The sequence below is a fragment of the Astatotilapia calliptera genome, chromosome 23 (genome assembly GCF_964374335.1).
Source record: "Astatotilapia calliptera chromosome 23, fAstCal68.1, whole genome shotgun sequence".
Lineage (NCBI taxonomy): Eukaryota > Metazoa > Chordata > Actinopteri > Cichliformes > Cichlidae > Astatotilapia > Astatotilapia calliptera.
The window spans coordinates 23,634,440-23,655,992 of record NC_137443.1 but is presented as its reverse complement, the minus strand read 5'-3'; the positions used below and the strand labels follow the sequence as shown (position 1 = coordinate 23,655,992).

The 21,553-nt window shown below is 42.9% G+C and overlaps 1 protein-coding gene across 23 annotated transcripts in view; it reads right to left on the bottom strand.

The window, feature by feature from the left end:
• The window catches only part of unc80 (unc-80 homolog (C. elegans)), a 68,513-nt gene that overhangs the window by 15,302 nt on the left and 31,658 nt on the right, over positions 1-21,553 (bottom strand). For 12 of the 23 annotated variants that reach the window (XM_026157890.2, XM_026157881.2, XM_080297102.1 and 9 more), the window contains 33 exons: positions 21,157-21,365; positions 17,804-17,910; positions 17,517-17,670; positions 14,734-14,906; positions 14,429-14,641; positions 14,210-14,345; positions 13,358-13,491; positions 13,097-13,274; positions 12,777-13,016; positions 12,248-12,345; positions 11,961-12,164; positions 11,751-11,858; positions 10,514-10,652; positions 10,203-10,384; positions 9,136-9,267; positions 8,635-8,667; positions 7,730-7,916; positions 5,901-6,032; positions 5,679-5,822; positions 5,491-5,591; positions 5,318-5,404; positions 5,048-5,231; positions 3,647-3,741; positions 3,386-3,475; positions 3,015-3,116; positions 2,750-2,930; positions 2,394-2,659; positions 2,135-2,269; positions 1,896-2,034; positions 1,574-1,670; positions 1,326-1,496; positions 1,150-1,242; positions 836-1,054 (listed from right to left, as the gene is read on the bottom strand). In XM_026157890.2, coding sequence (XP_026013675.1) covers positions 836-1,054; positions 1,150-1,242; positions 1,326-1,496; positions 1,574-1,670; positions 1,896-2,034; positions 2,135-2,269; positions 2,394-2,659; positions 2,750-2,930; positions 3,015-3,116; positions 3,386-3,475; positions 3,647-3,741; positions 5,048-5,231; positions 5,318-5,404; positions 5,491-5,591; positions 5,679-5,822; positions 5,901-6,032; positions 7,730-7,916; positions 8,635-8,667; positions 9,136-9,267; positions 10,203-10,384; positions 10,514-10,652; positions 11,751-11,858; positions 11,961-12,164; positions 12,248-12,345; positions 12,777-13,016; positions 13,097-13,274; positions 13,358-13,491; positions 14,210-14,345; positions 14,429-14,641; positions 14,734-14,906; positions 17,517-17,670; positions 17,804-17,910; positions 21,157-21,365 — 4,863 coding nt within the window. The remainder of the gene's footprint in view (positions 1-835; positions 1,055-1,149; positions 1,243-1,325; positions 1,497-1,573; positions 1,671-1,895; positions 2,035-2,134; positions 2,270-2,393; positions 2,660-2,749; positions 2,931-3,014; positions 3,117-3,385; positions 3,476-3,646; positions 3,742-5,047; positions 5,232-5,317; positions 5,405-5,490; positions 5,592-5,678; positions 5,823-5,900; positions 6,033-7,729; positions 7,917-8,634; positions 8,668-9,135; positions 9,268-10,202; positions 10,385-10,513; positions 10,653-11,750; positions 11,859-11,960; positions 12,165-12,247; positions 12,346-12,776; positions 13,017-13,096; positions 13,275-13,357; positions 13,492-14,209; positions 14,346-14,428; positions 14,642-14,733; positions 14,907-17,516; positions 17,671-17,803; positions 17,911-21,156; positions 21,366-21,553) is intronic. The other 11 variants (XM_026157899.2, XM_080297106.1, XM_026157882.2 and 8 more) reach the window with 10 other exon arrangements.

Below are 21,553 nucleotides of genomic sequence, written 5' to 3'. Positions count from 1 at the left end.
TGCTGGATGTGTGAAAGAATGTAGGTGGTGAGAATTAATGAGTCATAACTTTCTGACTAAATCTGCTGATGCCCAGCAAATACTTCAAGTTACAGTTAGTAATTTTTATGTTATTTCACCAAAAAGCATTCTGTACTCCTAAATATATCTAGAATAGTTTGTAATTACATCTTCCAGCGAGCTGAAGCAGTCTCATATCAATAATGTAATAAAAGCATGAAGCAACGAGACAATAATGTCACAGTCATCTGAATAAAATCTCATCTTCTTTCTCCTCACCTCAAGCTGAAACCCTAACCCCTAACCCTTGGGCTGAAAATCCCATGTTCCCTCTGACAAATAGTTTGATTACATTCTCACACTGAATGAGAGTTTATCTAATACATTTCAACCAACAGTGTTAGATACACGTCAAAGAAAGTTTCACTGATAGAGGATAACAGTTTAGCATATCCTTAACAAGTCACCTCAGTACTGCTGGTCAGAAGTGAGCTTCACTGACTCATGGACTCATTTTGGACTCCCTTCACAAAGTTTTACAGCCTCCTTCAGAGTAAATGAAGCTGGATGCTTCTCAGTCTGCATTGACAGCTGAGGTAAACAGTGGAGTGACAGGGAAAAATTCCAGGGTGGATTTGAATTTGATCCAAACATTAGTGGAAACACAGATACTGAACTGTTTGTATTTCATCTCTCTTGGCTGACTGAAACATATTTGTCCTATAGCAGCCACTGTAGTTAGGGTTATGCACTTGAATCTCAATGGGTAAGAAAACTAAATAATTTGACAAATTTACACACTGTAACTAAAATCAGCTGCTATTTCATCGCACACCTCATGTGGGACTTGATGTCCAGTAGCTCCAGAGCTGTGACCCGCGGCTCGCCTGCAACGTTCTGCAGGATTTTGAGCCGTGGCCCGCAGTGTTTGTAAAACTCGGTGCAGATGTTCAACAGGGACTCCCGTGGACGGCGGAACTCCTCCCTGGCAATGCGCTCGTCCAGCTCCTCCCTTGGCATGCCCTGGCCCTCCTCCAGCAGGTGAAGATTGTCCCTGACAATACAAAGATCTCCTCAGTCTTGGTTTTCAAACTCCAAAACTGCACTATAGTCATCTATTCTGAGACAGGTGAGAGTTAAAGTTCTGACCTGGTGTTGACCCCTCCGGACATGGCGTGGTTAGCCGTAGTGCCGCCCTTGTGGCCCTGATCACAGCGAGATATCTGGGGAGCCGTCATGGGCCTGTGGACGATCAGATGACAACAACTAAGAGGAGCTAAAAGCAAATCTAGACTCAGTTGTGTCTGCATTGGTAAGAGACAAACCTTGTGAGGGTTTCAGAGCTGTAGAGCAGGGCCTGCAGAGACGTAGCTAGGGCAGCGATGGCCGCAATCTCATCTCTGGCAGCCGAAGCAGACTCCATCGTAACTGTGTTGCTCTTCAGTTTCTGGAGGTAGCAGGGAACCAAGGCCTCCAGCACCATCAGCATCTGGAGACTGGAGAGGGAAGCATGGATAGTATGAGGACAGAAAGCAACTGACAGAGAAAGACGCCTCGATGTTTTTATTGATACCTCCTGAAGGATTCGGGGGCATATGCAACCACAGTGACGCACAGCTTGATGGCCTCGCTGATAGAAAAGGTCAGGTCCTCATTACCATAACAGAAATCTGTGACATATACAGAGTACAGTCAAACTAGTCCAACAGTAATGTTAGACTAACAGTTGAATTTATGAGGCTTCCTTTACAGACTTATTTGATATAAGAGGTTTAATGAATTTGGGCATCAGTCTGAGTTTCTGGACTTCTTTACCAAGTCTCTACTCTCCGACTAAATCCATATGTTGATACCTACGGCAGCTTTGTCTGGAGCCAGTAAAATTGACAGTTTACCCAGAGAGCGTAGAGGCTTCTCAGCTTTTACCAGCTCCAGAGCATCCAGGGCATCCTGGGTTTCACCTTCTAGAGAGACCAGCAGGTCGAACAGACACTGGGCCGAAACTCCTTTAGAAAGACCGGTACTGGTGCTGGTCTGAGATGGATAAGAAGAGAGAAATGCATCAAAGGAGACGAAGAACTTGCAGTGGTGCTGACCGACTGCAGATTCATTTGAATGAGTCCGAAAGTCTTACTGTGAACTCGAGCAGCGGAGCAACGCTGGCAAACAGCTGCAGGATAAAGGGTTTTCGATGGAGGATGTAAAACTGCCGGCAGCAAAACTCAATGCCCTGCCTCAGAAGAGGGTTGCTCTCGTAGTCTGCATAGACCTGTCACAGCAGAACAGGGAGAGGGGATGGGAAATGTAAATTACTGCGAAACTGGAATTCAGAGCCAACTGCTCTTCCTCCACTCACTGTCTAGGCTCAGTTAAGTGTGCACAGGTAAGCATACCTGCAGCATGGTTGGCAGCATCCACTGGTACCCGCTCAGGGAGAACAGATGGTTAAAGTGAACGGCGGTGTTGATGGCGGTCGCCGTGTACTGCCTCAGCAGGGAGCTGTCCTCGGGGTGCAGCAGAAGGGCCCCGTTGAAGACGTTAAGGAACAGCATCATCTCATCGCCCCACGGGTACTCACTGGGCATGCCCAGAAACATTTCCTCCAACAGTTTGATCCACAACACCTTGTGGAGAGTGTCCAAGCCAAACAGCTCTTTTCCTGGAAGGCGGAGCAAAGCAGGATTCATTATCCTAAAATAAACAGTAGGAGCTATACTCAAGTTTATTAAGCTGTTAGTCTTTTTCTCACCTTGAGGCTCATTAAAGAGGGAGAACTCTGCATCGACGGCGGTGCGGGGGAAGGAGGGCAGGCGAAGCAGGTCCTCCTGCAGCAGGGAGACGTGGGACTGCTTGTGCACAGCTGGCATGTGTTGTGTGAGGGAGATGAGGAAGAGGACTCGACCGACTTCTTCTAGTTTACGGGAAAACACCTGAAAACAAAAATTCAGACTATGATTTTCCTGTTGCAGGACGCTGTTTAGGGGCTGATTTAATTTTCACATTTCCAACCTTACCTGTTTCTGGATGAGCTCCTGTCCTTTCTCAGGCAACATGTGGACCAGGTTGAGCTGAGGAGAGACTGACCTTCGGAACGGGTAGATGTCTCTAACATATGTCTGAAGGATAGAGAGAAAAATAATTACACTAAATATCTCTATGTTTAAAATTAAATTCAATGCCAGAGGTACAGTGGAACAGATGTGACTCAAAAGCACTGGTCTGACCTTTCTAATCTGCACAGAGCAAGACCGACCAACACTAACATACATATGAACTATTATTGATGATTAATGAAAATAGGTCTTGACTTCAGATAATTTAGTGCTTTTAAATAGTTGTTGCTTTTTTCAGTGAACAAAAAACCCCCTCAAAATAAAGTTCCCACCTTTGAATAATGGATGAGGTTCCATCGTTTATCCATGAGGAAGTAGTGTGCCGATCTGGCCTCGGGAATGTTGAAAAATTCCAGACACTCCTGGTTGGAGAAAAAGGAGATGGCTGATTAGTTTACTCACGCTGAATTACAATTTTAAATTTTATGCATTTAGCACACGCTCGCCCAGCATGATTTGAATTTAATTACAGTGATAAGCCTCCTCGGTCTTGCCTCACTGTGTGTGTGATTGACTGAGATGAGAGTTTTTACCTTTAGCAGGGCTTCAAACTGAGTGTCTTCGTGGACTGGTAGCTGGGTTGGGATGTCACATTCATTCTGCCCGTGCACCACCAGCGTTTTGGTTCCTGCAGCAACAAAATGCATGAAAATATTTACATTTTGTGACATATTGTCACGGGGAGAACATGCAAACTCCACACAGAAAGACCCCGGCCTGATGGTGGAATTGAACTCAGGACCTTCTTGCTGTGCGGCAACAGTGCTAACCACCGTGCCACCCCTTTTTTTTTTTCACCCATTCACACACACATTCACACACTGGTGATGGCAAGCTACATTGTAGCCACAACCACCCTGGGGCGCACTAACAGAGGCGAGGCTGCCAGACACTGGCGCCACCGGGCCCTCTGACCACCACCAGTAGGCAACGGGTGAAGTGTCTTGCCCAAGGACACAACGACCGAGACTGTCCAAGCCAGGGCTCGAACCGGCAACCTTCCGATTACAAGGCGAACTCCCAACTCTTGAGCCACAATCGCCCTCAATCGATTTCTGTTATTGAACATTAAAATTAAAACAACAACAAAAAGAGTGACCATAAGGGTCTTTCTCTGTCAGTATGAGACTTGTTTGAATAAAGCTAGAGACCAGAAACAGAAGTTTGCTTTTTGTCTTAGGAAACAATGCTTTTTATACTTTTACCTTTTATCTTTGTTTTGATTTAGAAATGCTGTTGGTATATAGCTGTGGAAATGCTCAAGTTGACTACCTTATCTCAGTGAATGAACCACTTCAGACTAGAAGTGAGAAAAAAGGAATCTAATGATGGATATCAGGGTTCATAATGTCCCTTTTGTTAAAAAAAAATGGTTGTGATGTGTGTTTAGTAACCTGTTGTCTTGTAAAATGGTTGGGTGTGCTTGGGAAAAGAAAGACACATCCTGATATTACCGGGGTTAAACTACACCTTGCTACATTTGGCTGTTCCCTTATCAGTGGGGGCATCACCACAGCGGGTAACTCTCCATGTTTTGTTTTTGCAGATTTTTTGCCAAATACAACCTCAAAGTGAATTGGTGTCTCCGGCTGGTGCTGAACCTGCAGCCTCTCATTTGCCAAGAACCCACTTCACTATGTGGCCACCCCAGTAAAAATGCAACTTAATATTAAATAACACGGTGCTGATCAGACATTGTGGGTATCTCAGCTGGTCTATCGGTCCTACCTTGGTCTGTTTTGCCAGATCGGTGGACGGTCTAAACAAAGATCAAATACAGAGGTGGCACCTGTGCATCAAACACCCTCTGCACCACAAAGTCATCGTTTATAAAGTGCTCCACAAACTGGAGCGTCAGAGCTAACTGGTGGATTCTGGTGGAGAATGGTTTTACAATACAAGCATTACTTATGTCTGCAGTATTTAGCACTCACCTGGCATCGATGCTGTGACCAGCAGTTTGACCTCACACTGCTCTTTCTTCATGGTCTGCTTCAGGTCTTTAAAGAAGAGCCCCTCCACGTAGCCGACCACCTCCCAGAGGAAGGTCAGCGTGGCCGAGATGGCGTCCATGCCCCATTCACAGGGAGTCCGCACAAAATACATGATCAGGCCCACCTTAAAGGAGGAGAAATGATGATGAGGAGAATAAACAGAACTGATGACAAATATAAAGGTACAGGTGAAGGTAGCTGGTGACCCACCAGGTAGTTAAAAAGGATGTGAGAGGTCTGGGCTGGCAGATCTCCAATGTTGAGCAGGAGCTTCCTAAGCATGTACATCAGCTCGTCCTGGTGCAAAAACCAAACAAATGGACAAACAATAAAAAACTCATTGCGAGTCTTTTCCCCACATCTGTCCGCAGGTGTTTGCCTACCTGTCTGTTGCTAACTGTCAGCTTTTCCAGGAAGTGGCGGAGAACGAGAGCTGGATCTTCAATGAGGCAGTTCCAGAGGATTTGCTGGGCAACAGCACTCACTGAGGAAACATTTTTGCATAAATAACCAAAAAAAAAAATCACAAAAGTTTTGATGCAAATTCATTTTTTTGTGTAGTGACAGCTACCAGCCACGCCATCCTCTCTAACTTCGCCGTCTTCCATGAGGTGCACTATTGGTAGGACGGCAGCACAGATGCATGCTGGGAAGACAGCTTGAGGCGGCTGTAGCATGTGGTGAGTGGGTGTGTGTTCTGTTGTGTTTTCTTCATCTGGCAAAAAAAAAGAATTTGTAAAGAGCAAGTTTTATATAAAAAGTTTAAATTCATTTGTTTCTGACATTTTTCTACCTTCAGCACTGGCCAGCGAGCGGACAGACCATACAGAGCCCCGGCGGAAAGAGTAGTTCCTGTGGGAGTTGCTGGAGGCGCAGGATGGGCTGACAGACAGACGTCGTGATGCCAGGTTCACCACTTCTTCTGCTGGCGGGATCAATGCCAAACATAACCAGTAGAGGTACAGGGGGAAAAACAACATGCTATCAGGGTAAAGAGCTATGCAGAGTCAAAACACTGTGTGCTAATGTGGCAACCTGCAGGGCTGAAATATGAATCCAGCAAGCAAGTGCCAAAGTCTGCAGTTCCTCTAATGAGCACATGAGGCTGAGTCCAAGTGTGAGTCAACCACTATAAGCACCCATGTTTAACATCTACACTTTACATATTTAAAGCATTAAAAAGCATGTTTACAGTATTGTGCAAAAAATGCTTTTGGGCTCTGAGAATAGTTTTACCCTTCGTAAAAACACAGTTTTGACTTTACGAATCATCTTTACGAATGTAGCTTAGTAACCAAGCGTGCTCATGTTAGCACTCCCCCTTTCATCTACCGTAAATATGGTCACTTCTGGCTTTCAAAACTATTACGGCTGTATAAAAGGTGGAAAACGTGGATGTGGCCATCATTACATTACCCACTGGTTTTGGAGCTTAAATGTTAGTGTGTTATAGCCATATTGTTTTTCTTGGAGTGCTAACTTATCAGCTGCATCCCTAAACTGTATGGGTGCACTATGTCAACTCAGTATTTCACTCATCAAAACTGAAGCACAAACCATCAGGATGGTCTGTAGAAAGCTGAAGTATTACTCAGATAATCCATTAAAAATGCTCTAAAAGGCACTGAAAGCACACAAATCATAAAGAGGTTTAGTCTAATGGCTTGAAGTAGTGGACGAGACCTAGCAGCTGCCATCTACCTATATTGGACACCTGTCAGTTAACCATAGACAGTACAAATCATCAACTCAGCTTCTGGGTCAGAACAATAACACCAGTGCAGAAGTGCCTTAAACCTGCATTCTGTCTGAAGGCCGCCAGTCAGTGATAGCGGTGACGTGGGTTTTGCAGACACATGATCTAGAGGTTGGTCTCCAACCAGAAAATGCTGGGAAAACAATTGCTTAACCTTGAGTTACACAGGCCTACTTACCAGAGAGCAACCCCACTGGCAACCACTGGTTGCTAGGAAAAAATACGCAGTTGCAAACCGAAATACAAAGACTTCCTTGTGATTAATATGGTCGCTAACATATTGCTGCAGAATAACAATCTTTTATAGACTGTGCTTTCTGAGCTGTAGTAAAACTGAAAAGTCCAATGAAACCTGGAATGGAGGCTGTTCGCCTTCAAAGCAAAAGTTGTGCCCTTTAAAACATGTTGGTTGTAGTACTGAGGTACAGCTTTTACTTTGAAGGCAAACTTTATTCATTCGTCATTCGTTGTACTACTGCTCAGCTAGTAGTTAACAAGTACTTGCAGAGAAACATCAAAAACTACAGGCAACTGTGGCAACCAAAGCATTCACAAGGAGGTTTTAGGTGCAGCACCTTCTTTGAATTCGATTTCACATTTCTTTGCATTTCTTGAGTAATGTGCACATGACGTCACATTGCCAACCAGTTTTTAAGATGGAGAAAAGGGATAATCAATCCAAAAGGCTAACACAGTTTTTGCACCAGTCTGCAGAAAGCTTTTTAATGCTGTTAACACAAGAGGGTCGACTCTGTTTTGAAATAACTCTCATTTGGCCACTGGAGGAACTTCTGTGCTCGCTGTTTTCCACCTCTTGAGGTTTTTCTTGTATAAAACACAAGTGCTCATACGCCTGGCGGCCCCACCTTCCTCCTCTTGCTCGGGTGGAGGGCTGCATGTGGGTTCGTAGCAGGCCTCCTGAGCCACAGGGATGGCTGTGATGATGCTGGCCTCGCGGCCCAGACGCCGCTTCTCCTCCTCCTGCTGCAGGTTCTTGAGGATGTGCTCGGCTCGCTGGTGGGAGCGCGACACCGCCCGCGCAGAGAAGGATTTCTAAAAAGGAGGGGGCGAGGATCAAATAGCACAGAGGTAGAGCAGCGGGTGTAGAAATTGTAGGAGGTTCAGAATCGGGGGCAGGGGGCGGGGGGAATGCACAAATTAGCACTTTAAATCTTTCAGGAATGTGTGTGCACAGCTACAATAGGCTTCTGAGGAGCAACTGGACAACACATTAATACAGTAACTCTCCTCCAGCACACCGATCTCATGCTCTAAAATGCCGTCCTGAGCATTATGAAGCACGCTGCAGTGTAGACGTATAGAATAGGAGCAATTTCAATCACGATAAACAATAAATGTGTTCAGACTGGAAGATGGAGAATTTACTGTATCTTGTGCACAGTAATTGCCTCACAGCATTCGCACAAACAAATCTAAAACAGCCATGATATGAAAAACAAACACAGCAAAGTCATTCTCATCCAATGACCATGCATCAACAGCACGACACACACAACATGTCTGTATGCCCGATGCATGCTGTTATTTTCTCCTTAACAATCAAAGCATGTGCCGGAAGACTCTTTTTAAATATGTGGATTGTGTGTGTCCCTGATCAAGATGCAACTATCCAAGATGACCCATGAAACCGCCCCCCAGCTTCTGGTCCGTGATGAAAAACCTAAAAGGTCGCTTCCCCTTCTGTCTTTAATGGTCTGAGGTAACAAGATGCATCAGCAGCACAAACACCCGGACAGAAATACCAACTTACTATGGCATGGACTGACTGAATTAATGTGGGGTACTAAAAACAAAGACAGTCGATTAAATTATAGAACATGTGCTCGCTCATTAAAATCTCATATTTCTATTCATGCTTTATGAAAAAAAATATTTAAAAAAGACAAGAAATTAAAAGGAGGCACCAAGAAATCTGTGTTCACACATTTTTCTTATATTTGCAGATTTCTTGGTGCAGTTTTCCACATTAAACTTGCAGCAATAACAAATGTAATATTCAAAGCAGTAAGAGTGTGCATATCGTCTTTTGTTTTTTGGTGGATTGTGGAGTTAAGTGGGATTAAAAAAATAGTTAAATTATAAACTGGCCTATTTTTACAGGGTTCACAAGCTTAGGAAAACTCTCTCACTGAACTCCAGTGGTGTTTAAAAAACCTTCTCTGTCACTTTAATTAAAAAGATAAACTCTAAAAGCTGTTTCTGATAGTAATACAAGTAGATTTGTGCCTTTTAGAATAGGGCTCAAACTTACAGACTGGTCTTCGTTGATTGGATCCTGGACGCTGCCAGTGTTCTGGGGCACCCAGGGAGGGTCAAATATGGGGACACAGGGCATGCCCAGTATTGGAGAAGGGAGAGTGAAGTTAATGCTGGGTGGAGGGATCTGAAAGAGAAGTACACCAAATTTAGTAAACACAGCGAATGCCCTTCTGCGCTCTCTCTTTTGGGGACGCTAAAAATGCAAACAATCTATTCCAATTTGTTCATGTAAATGGAGAGTCCTCGTCACATTAAGGTTAAGTATGGGGTTCCACAGGGTTCTGTGCTAGGACCACTTCTGTTTACAGTATACATGCTTCCCTTAGGGAGTATCATCAGAAGGCATAACATACATTTTCATTGCTATGCAGATGACACCAAACTTCCTATCAATGAATCCAGATAACACATCCATAGTTAGCTAAACTACGAGAATGTCTTAAAGACTTTTAATCCTCTGCTTCTAAAGTTAGCTAAAACGGAGGTTACTGTACTCAGCCCTGAAAATATTAGAAATGTGGTATCTAACCAAATGTTTACTCTGGATGGCTTTACCGTGGCTTTACCTTGGAGTTGTTTATATGGATATGTGGATATGTTCTTCAGTGCACATTTTAAATAAACACACATGACTGCTTTCTTATATTTGCACATCATCTTAACATCCTGTCTCACGGTGATGCTGAAAAACTTGGACTACTGTAATTCATTATAAACAGGATGTCCTAAAAACTCCCTGAAAAGTCTTCAGTATATCTAAAACATTGCAGCAACAGTACTGACAGGGACTAGAATGAGAGAGCACATTTCTCTTATATATACTATAATCTCTGTCTTTCTTTCACATCATGTCTTTTATCCTGTCTTTGTCCCCTCACCCCCAACCAGTCACAGAAGACGGTCCTCTCCCTGAGCCTGGCTCGGCTGGAGGTTTTTTCCTCTTTAAAGGGAGATCTTCTTGGACATTGGTTGATTGGGATATTACCTTAAAAATATAAAGGGTCTTGAGGTTTTAGTGATTTGGTGCTTTATAAATAAAACTGAACTCAACTGAACTACCTTAAAGATCTGCTGGGCTCCTTCCTCCATGCGAGGCCACACTTGGTAGCGAAAACGCCACAGAGTGTAAAACTTCAGGATGGAGTTAATGCGCTGGCAGGCCTCAGGGTGCTGGAACTCTGCCATCATCATTTCGGTCACTGCATCAGGGACCTTTACGGCGCACAGGAGAAACAAGGCAGCTGGAAGGGGGCAGATAAAAAGGGCAGGAAAGAAAAAGGTGAAACATGGTTGAGGGCAAAAAGCGTTCGTGAACCTTGAAGGGCACAGCGACCTAAGAGGGGACCACCACAGCTCAGTGATGAGCTCACCAGCAGCGGCTGCCATATGTTCATCCACACTGAGTAGGAGTTCCCAGGCTGCGGGCTGGATGTCTCCGTACATGTCGTCAGTCAAGATAGGAGCTGCTTTGATCAGCAGTGAAAGAGGAGCTGGTGACAAACTCATCACCTATGAGAAAGCAAACATTTAAGATGAAAGTGCAAAGATGCAAAATGATCTATAATCTCTTTGCTAAGGTAGTAATAAGACACTTTATCTTTGACTTAACATCACCCACAGTGTATACAAACTGAAAAAGGTGCAAGCAGTCCTTTTCAGAGCTACAACACAATTAGAAAACTTTTATTTCCTTTTTTTGGACCCATTTTTTGCTTTCAGAACTGCATCAGTAGTTCATGCTGGAAGCATTTCTCACAGATTTTGACACATAACATCTGTTAAACCTCTGATAAACTGTTAAAACAACAGTTTAGCCATCATGCTGTTTTTGCCATGTTCTGATCCTACCATCTGAACGTTGCATGAAAAATCAAGACTCACTGGACCTGTCAACATTTTTTCCAGTCTTCTATTGCCCAAATCTTGGTAGCTTTTATGAATTATAGCCTCGGTTTTCCTGTTCTTATTTCACAGGAATGGCACCCGGTGTGGTCTTCTGCTGGTGCTTCTGTATAGCTCGCAGGCAATTTCTGTGCCACTTGTAGTATATTTTACAATTCTGCAAAATGTATTTTGGCAGCAGTTTCCGAAATACTCAGACCAACCACTGTGTCACATTCAAAGTCACTTAAATCACTTTTCACCTCAACTCTGATGCTTTGTTTTAACTTCAGTAGGTTGTCTTCACCACAACTACAGAACTAAATGATTTGAATTGCTGCCATATGATTGGCTGATGTGATATTTGCTTTAGAAAGCAGTTGCTTGAACAGATATTACACCTTTGTAAAATCATTAATAGAAATCTCTAGGCCAGACAGGCAGACGTTCCTCTAATGGCCAGACTCCCATGTTAAATAAACAACTTTGCATGATCAACCACACTTGCAGCCTGATCCAAAAATGATTGTCTGTATGAGTAGCTTCTTTCTGCACAACTGTTTTTTATTTTTAAAATTCATTAATCTCAATGCTGGTTAAAGCTTAAAGCTGGGGTGCGGTCTCCTTTATTGACAGCACGGGCAGCTCTGATTCCAGTCTGAGAATGTGGTGCACATCAGGTAGGATGTAATAATTATAAAAATAACAAGAAAAACAGAAATTCACCTGATTGCGGATGTACTTGAGCATGCCTGTATCCTTCTTCCCTTCTGTGTTGGAGTCAGTGGGTCTTCTCTTCATGGACGGGGTCCTCAGACAAGACTTGTCTGAACACTGATGGGAAATAGTACTTTAGAAAGTGGCGAAGATTTAAAAAAACTAACAAAACACACATATTTAGGTTATTCATCCAGAAAAACAGCCTGTCAATTCCACCTCTTTGTTTTTCTTCACACGTCCTCCGATGTTACCAGAGGAGGCGCTGTCCTCCCTCAGGCTGTCCACCGTCTCCCCGTACACGAGCTTGATGGCACGGACCAGACGGGCGCAGGAGCGGCTGTGGTGTTGGTAGCAGCGTGGGTGGCAGAAGTCTATGTGGGTACAGATGAAACTCTGCTGGTTGCACAGCAGGATCATAATCTGTGCCGAGAGAGAGCAGAGAGGAGGTCAGTATGCGGGAAAGTACACACAGCTTTCCTCCCCGCATGTACCGACAGACTTACGTGAAGCCAGGACATGTTGCGGTGGTAGTTGTCCTCCGTTCCTCCTGAGCTCTGACCTTCTGGCTCGATGCTGGGTTCACTGGTGCTGAAGGGACTGCCTGCAATGTTAAACAAGAACAAACAAGCCCATACAGGACGCTGATAATTGTCCACTTATTTCACGATGGAGAACAGTTTCTTTTCCCTGTGCAGAATACTTATAGTTTTCTGTTCACTCTCTAACAGGATCTGGCAAAAACAATACTGCAAAAGTAAACTAATGTTAACATACACTGTAAATAAGTCTTTAACTTAACACATTTTTCCCTATATATTTTACAGAATTTTCCTGTTATTTTAAAGTACATGAAATACCAATGATATGAGAAAAAATAGACTGTTAATTGGCAGGTCTGATGTAAAATAACATGAAAAACCTGTAACTGTGTTTTACAGTTTTTATTTTTTACAGTGTACTGTCATTTCCTTTGAATATTACACAATAATAAATGAAATTATGTTCTTTCCAGGAGTTTCAGTTACATCATACCGATGTCAGTAACTGTGTCCCTGCTCTGCGTTTGTGACAGCAGGCCTTCTTCGTTCTCAGACTCAGAGTCCTGCCGAGACAGCTTGGTGCTCTTCAGACTCCCCGCTCTGCGTATCGAAGACAGCGAGCCAACCTTCTTCACACGAAAACTGCGGGCTCCTTTGATCTGAAGCAGGCGCGAGCCTCCGATACGAATCTTCCGCACTGGTGCTGGAGAGCAGGGGAGTGGGGAGAGATTGTCTACAATCAACAATGAGCAGTGAGTAAATACGGAGCGGTAATCAGCTGCATTAACCAATCTGGATGACACCGAGTCTCACCCTGAGCCTCCTGGGTCTTCTTATCATCGCAGGTGGTGTCAGACTTCAGAGTGTGGCTGCTGCTGTTGAGGGAATCGTGCCCGTCTTCGTCGTCGAGGATGCCCGCAAAGCTGATCTTCCTCTCGTAGCGATGGCGGCCGAGCTCTGGGTCCAGACGCAGGCGGCAGCTGTCCAGATCCTGCAGACAAAATAAGTAGAAATCAAATTCTCATCGCTATTCACATCAGATTTACCTTTTTGGATTTTGATTTCACTACTGACCACAAGCGGTTCGGTGCGCGGTCGTGGTAAGCAGGGGAAGGTCTCTCGCAGGAAAGTGGTGATCTCCAACAACAGCTGGCAAGCGGCCATCTTCAGTGCGAAGGGGCAGCCACATTTTGTAGGATTGACCGTGTCTTTGGAGTCAGAACAGATAAGATAAAATATCTAAATGTGGCTAGAACATCTTTTTTGTTCTGACAACCTAAAAGTTGTAGAAACTAAATTTTAATTTAAGATTTTTTTTTTCAAAGTACACACAATAAAACGCACAATACTGTGATCTTATTACTTTCATGCAGCATGTTTTTAAGTGTGACATCAACAGCTTGGCAAGTGCAGACTTTTTATTTTCCAATTTGAGTGGACGTTCATGCGAAATCATCTTCTTCTGATTAATTCAACACCACACAAATGCACAATAAGGTGCACCTGATGATCTAAAGCTGCAAATGGACCATTATGAGGTAAATATTTTTAATGATGATACAAGTTATCATTAAAAAAACCTAATTTATTTAACATCCTATTGTCCAATCCCTTACATAGGGAAACGGATGAAAATGTAAAATTCAAGTCATGAGAAAACAAATGAATGAGAGTAATGGTTTGAGTTTTTATGTGCTTCTTATTTGGAGGACTGCATTGGTTTGCAGGCCTCAGCAATGTGATTTCTGCCATGCAGTAGCTGACACCACTCAGACAAGCTAAAACAGCAGCAAGGCCTTTTTGGGTCACCACGTCTCATGAGACGCTACATCTGTGTTATATCTGCACAGTACGATAGAGACGATCTGGCCGAGTGGAAACCTGTAAATAGAAGAAAAACAAGTAACAGACACTGTTTTGACTCACTGTCATCTAAATAGTCTTCTTCCTCGTCTTCTTTCCTCATCCTGCGTTTGGTCTCTTCATCGTAAATATAACCCAGGATGTTGGCGGGGCTCTCACTGTCCGAGTGGCAGAGTTCGCTGAGCCTCGTGCCAATCGCCTGAGCAGATTTAACACGTTTACAGTTAATGAAGCCTTTTTATAAACTGTAACCATAAACAATCTTCGACACATTTAACTCACGTCTCCCCACTGGCAGAAATGCTTGGCAGCGTTCCACTGGAGCTTCTGGTTTCTTTTATTGCCCACAATAGGCGATCGGCCCCTGGACAGCCCTCTCTTGGTGATGTTTACGTGGTGGCCCTTCATCCATTCGGGCCAGTTGCCACGATTACACCGGTGGACAAATCTGGCACATTCCAAGAAAAGGGAGGCCCTGGCCACAACTGGGGCTTCCTAGAAGAACAGAGAAATAAATAGGTGATAGCCTTTGAAAGCTAACAGCGACATCTTTACTCTTTCATTATTTTCTCCAAAGTGAAACGCACGAGGTCCAGAGCAGCGGCGAGGATGGAGGCATCTGGTATGGTTCCTGGCTCGCAGCAGTTCAGGAGAAACTGGAAGCGTTTCATACCCTGTCGGATGGCGCCCAGATTCACTACATTCTTGTTCTTCATGGCCTCCTGGCTGGCTGCGAGACGCTCCTGGAAACCGTGAGGTCCTGAAGGACACCGTGAGGACCACAAGGGAAGAGGTATAACAAAAGCCGTTTGAAGAAGAGTTCTCGTTATAGACTCGCTTGTTTGCACAATAAAGGTTAGACATAGAAATTGCATGAAGCAACATCACCATCCAGGACATTTAACAAATAGCACTGAGCTGACAGATGAAGCTGAGTGAGAGATGACACACAGCCATCGGCAGGGGTTACACCTGAATTTTCAATCGTATAAGAATAGTCACAAAAAACAAGATGAATTTAAGGGCCAAAGATATTTTCAGGCACTTTTCTCCGGCATCTTTCTAAAAGGACCTATAAATCTCATTGAAATGTCAGGCGTAACCACAGCCGCACAGAGGAAAGCTGTATGTGGCCCATTGTGTTTAATCACTAACACTCCAGCACTGGAAATACCACCAGACATCACCACAGAAGAGACGGAGAGAGCACTGACAGCGTCATGCTTGACGTAGCACAGAGACACGCTCCACAGCAGAAAGATGGTTTCATAGACATGAGTTGTTGTGAGACACCGCCCGTCCTCTTTTTTCACCTTTGGGTGAAAACGCAGAGGAGAGGAACCAATGCTGGACAGAACAGGACGTGCACAGTTGGAGAGAAGGGAATGTAGACCTATCGGGATAAATGAAATGCTTTAAATTTCTTATTATTATAGAGCTAAAACTGTCTTTGGAAGTAAGAAGTTTGGTTTCAGCACATATAAATGTCTGGCTTTAGGGTTTTTGTGGCAAATCACAGACACAACTTTTCACAGCTTTTGCTCAGACATTGTTTAGAAATCTACAGAAATACTCAATGTCATGAGTAGACATATATCCAAATGAATGTAATTATAATATTTATTTTAAGCTAGTTGCTAGCTATATTGTATTTTATTTTACTGAGATACCATTTTTTACAATGTGTTAGAGTATTGTGAAAAAAGTCTTGAGTCATCCCTCGTTTCTTTATGTCTTGCTAGGAAAATGGGAAATAAATGAAGTGATTTATTGGAACTTTTAAAGGAAGGACATTCAGAGCTCTTCTCTGGATGTTGGTCGGTCCGGGTTCTGGACCATGATCCAAGACGTTTCACTGTGTGTTTTTCTATTCAGGTATTAGTGTTGCTGCATTGGTAGCGTGCTTGGAATCATTGTCATGCTTAAAAATTGTCTTTTGTCAGGTTTTTAATGAATTTTTTCTTAGTTTTTAGTTATATATTTATCTGCTGTAGATTTTTCATCCATTTGTCCAGTTTCCTCAATTTTTTTAAGGACACACTGCACACCATGCTGAGATATGTAATGTTTTCAGCTAATAGCTCTTTGGGAATCACCTTGTTGGTACAAAAATACTATTTTAAGCCTGTCAAACTTTGCTCTGGCATTTTCAAAGATTCAACTTGTTTCCGTTTGTACATGGGACAAATTACATATTTTGGGACAGGCTGTTAGTAACAAAGTGACTAAAGATACAATTTAAAATTGGTTCTTTGCTAAATTGTCTATTATATGTAGACACAACACTGGTTTATCCCTTGAGCTAGGTTTCTTTTTTATACTTGAATGATTCATCACATCTGTGTGGTCAGTGTTAAGTGTCTTAACAAACAAAAACATTCCTGTGAAAATGATCAGGTATAAGGACTGGACTGAACATGAGCGAAAAGCAGCCAATGTCCAAAGAAACAATTTGAAAAACCTTCAGAGACCCTGGAGACCTATTGCTTTAATAGTCTGGCTACTTGGAAGCAAAATATAAAAGAAATAAAGGATGACTCAAGACGTTTGCATAAAGCTACATATTAGTTGTGTTTAAGGTAATTTTTCCATGCTGTAAAGGAACAAAGAAATCTCTTAGCTGTTGGATAGTCTGATGTTTTTTGTTTATAGCAATTACAAAAATGACTTTCAAAGGGCTGTTCAAGCAATCAAAAAGTGTTAATTCACTAGCATGAAAAAGTAGAGGCAGCAAAGGCATCCTGAACTGTAGTCAGTAGTATAGGGGGAAATGAGGCCAGTGATTCATATCATGTAACTCTAGAGAACTTTTGGCTGATCTTTTTGGCATATGCCTTTGACTCATCAACAGTACAAAAGAGAGACACAAGTACCTTCAGCCGGTGTGAAAACTCTATAAGCCTGCATTCTTTTAAGGGGGCGATCCTTACAGCTACAGAAAGATTAAGTGTCCTATAGAAGCAGCTGTCTGCCTCTGACCTCGGTAAACGTCGCCAAGTTTATCAGTGAGAAAATAGTGAGAAAATAAAACATCGAGTCCATTTCCCCTTCCCCTGTTGTTTTATATTAGCTTTAGTTTTGGGGAGGTTTTTTGGCAGGCCTTCCAGAAAATGATCACTTTGAATTGACACTGATGGGTTGAAAATTCACCCATCTGGATTAAAAGAGCGTAGCAGGCAGCTATCTGGCGAGGCTGACATGGAGAATGGTGGACGGCAGCACTGTCAAAATACCACGACTTGCGAGGCCAAACAAAACACGACACCACCAGCGACAAACAGAGGCGAGGACAGAAGAAGAGAGGAACAGACAAAGAACGATGGGGGCATGGGGTGGGCGAGGGGGGCACCCCAGGGTGGGGGGGGTCTACCATCTTTCTCTTCTGTGTGGTGAAGCTTGGATGGATTCCTCCTGCCAGACCTCCATTTACCGAGCCGCTTGAAGAAATTCTCCTCCTCGTCCCTGCCGTACTCCGGCCCTACAGCGCCACCTTCAGATAGCTTCACTGCACTAGTGAACTTCACCTAAACACACATAAACACATCCGCGCATATCAGCTGGCAACGTAGACCAAATCAAACCTCTGTTTGCTCAAAAGGACGGCTGATTAGAAAAGCTGCGACACACTATGGTGGCTTTCAGTGGCGGCGAGCTGACCTTTGAACTCTGACGTATGAAGGAGAGTCGATCCACCGAGCTGATATCCAGCAAGTCCTCGACGCCGTCAGTCAGTCCAGAGAGAGAGGAGCGCTTCAACCAGTTCCCTGAAAACACACAAATAAAAAAACACTGACATGAACATCATCATGTATGGTAATAAAGAGGTAAATCTATAAATCGGGTAACTACACTGGGATTATGTATGCATGCACACCAATGGGTAGAACAGGGAACGATGCAAGGGCATTCACTCAATGTTACTGCACAGACACACACATTCAGGGTGTATAAAGATTCACAGAGATTCACAAAGATTCACAGAGTCATTCAAAGAAGTTACAGAAGAAGGACACTGAAACTAAACTGACCTTCCTGCTTGCTTTTAGCTGTGTTTGCAAATGCACTTTTATGATATGTTCAAAGAAGGAGGTGCCATGTGAATATGGTATATAGACAATTTTCATAATAAATAGAAGGGAAGTATAATTACTACGCTACCCATAACTAAATGAAAACCTACAAACACTTATAAATAGCCAATACTGCACTAGGGAGGAAATTTGCAAATAAAAGCTTAAAACTAAACCAATTATCTCTGCTAAGCTAAAGTTAGGGTCTGGTTGTGTTTTATATTTTTATTTAATCAGCCAATCACATTTCAGCAATTTAGTGGATTTACCATTTATGTAACTTCAAATGTGGCATGGTTGTTGGTGTCAGATGGGCTCTTCTGAGGTTTTCAGAAACAGCCAATCTGCTGGGATTTACAGAGAATGGTCTGGAATGGTCTCAGCAGTGCATTGGGTGAAATCGTCTTATTGATTCAGAGGTCAGAGGTGAATGTGACCAGACTGCTTCTAGCTGATAGGAAGGCAACAGCAACTTAACTGAAAAAACTTGTTACAACTACTGTATGCAGATGAGCATCTCAACTGTAGCAGAAGACCACACCTGGTGCCACTCCTGCCAGCTGAGAACAGGAAACTGAAGCTACCATTTACTGGCTCAACAAAATTGGACAATAGAAAATTGGAAAAATGATTCTTGGTCTGGTGAGTCACAATTTCTGCTGCAACATTTGGACAGCTGGGTCAGAATTTGGTGTAAACAGCATGAAATAATGCCTTGTATGAATGGTTCAGACTGATGACAGTGGTGTAAGCATCTGGGGGGAATTTTATTTGCACACCTTGGCCTCCTTTGTACCAACTGAGCAACATTTAAACACCAAAGTGTTAGGGTTAGTGTTGAACACAGTGTACCCATCTTCTGATGGCATCTTCTAGCAGGATAACACACCATGTCCGAAAGCTCAAATTATCTCAAACATCTCAAACTATAATGATGCGTTGATTTAACCTTTTTTTCATGCTCACATATTGTTATATAAGAATGAATTTCAAATATTACAGACCTCAAACAGTATGAAAAAAATTGTTATGCTCTGTCCTATCTCTGGTAGGTGTAGCTTGAGTTGTGTTGGTATATTGTTTTGGTTAATTTAAGCTAGAAACAGCCTGCTTGATCTTAAGTAGGGGAGACCAGTGAACATCTCATTTCTACCTGTGTAAATAAGTTTAATTGCACATTTAATATATATACATATTTTTATATATTTATATCTTAAGATAAGAAAAAGAAGTGCAATTTCAATGTCTCAGTTTTTCTACGTGATAAACAAATACTGTTGTAGTAAATCAAAGAAAATTGACAGCATGACTTTGTGGGTTTAAATTGTAAGAAATAAAGTGTGTGTTAGGATGCCTGGGTCGTTGACCCAGGGTTTTTGAGTTTATTATATTATTTATACTTTCTAGTCTTTGGTTTCTTTGAGTTCTGTCTTATGGTTTATGTCTCTGTCTTCTTTAGTTGCTCTGTCTCCCCTATCACCTGTATCCCCTTGTCTAGTTCGCGTCTCTGTGTATCCTTAGTTCCTATATCCCCGTGTCCAGTCAGTGTTTGTGTCTGCCCTGGTCCCACGTCTCTGTTCCCTCTGTGGTGCCTGCATGTGAGTCTGTGTTATGTGTTTCCTGTTTTACTTTGAAGGTCTCTGTCTTATCTCAGTGTGTTCAGATTACGCTTCCTTTTGTCTCGTCAGTTCTGATTTGCCCCAGCTGTGTTTCCCTCCTGTTATTCATTCCCTGATTGCTCCCTCTTTGTATTTAAGCCCAGTGTTTCTCTGCGTCCGTGTCGCGATCTACCGTTTATTTTGCTGTGTGTTTTGTCAATCCGCCGGTTTAAGTTTATTTAGATTTTTTCCAGTTATGTTTGAGTTCAGCATTAAAGCTATTTCAATTTACGTTTGTCTCTGGAGTCTGCACCTTGGGTCCTATCCCTGTCCGCACACAGCCCACACCTAACAGTGTGAAATTACAGATCATTGTTCAGACTGTGCTGTAATTAAACAGAATTTCTTTTTTGTTTCATTGTTAAAAATATAAAAATAAAAAAAGAGATTTCTAAAGCAAATAGTAAAAAAAACCAGGAACTTTCCATCATTTATTTTTTTAATCTACAAGTTAGTTACTTTGGTATAGCATGAATGAAGTTATTATCAGTAAAAATAAAGCTGTAAAACTTGTGACAATACAGTTAAAAGTCCAAAATCTACGCCATCCCTCACGTTTTCCAAAGCCGTCCAATGAGGCTGGATTAAAGTGTTTGCTGAGCTGATTCTGGCCCCTGGGCCTTATGTTGCAAAAATACAAACTTAGTCTATCATCACCCTACACATGATCCCTAGGTTTTAATTTTCTTCATTTAAGGGTGAAGCTTATTTGCTTCCCTAGAGCAACGCGTGCTAAATAAGCATGTACTCTCTTCATTTAAATCAGTTTTTTTTCCACAGGTCTGCAAACATGCTAGGGGGTTGGGATGATCAACACAACACAGACATGGTACGGATACAGTATGAAGATGGTTCCACATCGACATACGTAGGACAGAGAGAGTGAGCGGTAGGCGAACAGTCCTGCGGCATGCTATGGCACAAAAAGGAGCACAAAACAGACCAAAGAGATGAAGTGACTTGGCCTCGGGGCAGGCAGTGCCACAATGTTGAACACATAAAACACATTATGTTAGAGGGGATTTCAAAGTAAGAGCAAATGCAATGAGATATGGTTGTTGAAATGTATACCGCTGCTCAATAAAAGGATGATTTGTAAGTCTCCATAAGCACACATAGCCTTAGGCTGCCTAATCTTTTAGAGAAATCCTATTTTCGAGCTAGTGCATATTTTCTAGTGCATTCTCATCACTTACTAGGAGGCAAAAGCTCACTGTAGTTTTAAGACTTTTATTTTGAACCTACCCAGGGACTTCCTTGGGTAAGAAGAGGCTGCTCTTACCGATAGGCAGCTTCAACTTCTTGCGAAGCGAAATGCGACGGGATCTGGATCGTGAGCGGCGGTCGGTGGTGGTGCCAGAGTGTGCGGTGGTGCACTCTGAGGTGTCTTGTTCCGACTGGCTGCTGGTGTCACTGGCGGCGCTCTGCGACTTGAACATCTTCCTCCAAAAATCCTTCCTGCCCAGCAGAGCACCCGGGATCTGTTCTTCACTAGAAGCAGAGAGAGGAGGAGAGGAAAGGTAAGCACAAGGATAAAACATTTCCCACAAAAAACTTTTTACTTCTTTTTTATTTTACAGGATGTTTTGGTATAAACTGAATGTTTATCAGAGGGTTAAGAAGGAGCAACAGGAAGAGCTTTTTCTACTTTGAGCAGAGAAATGGCAGCTGAGCTCGAC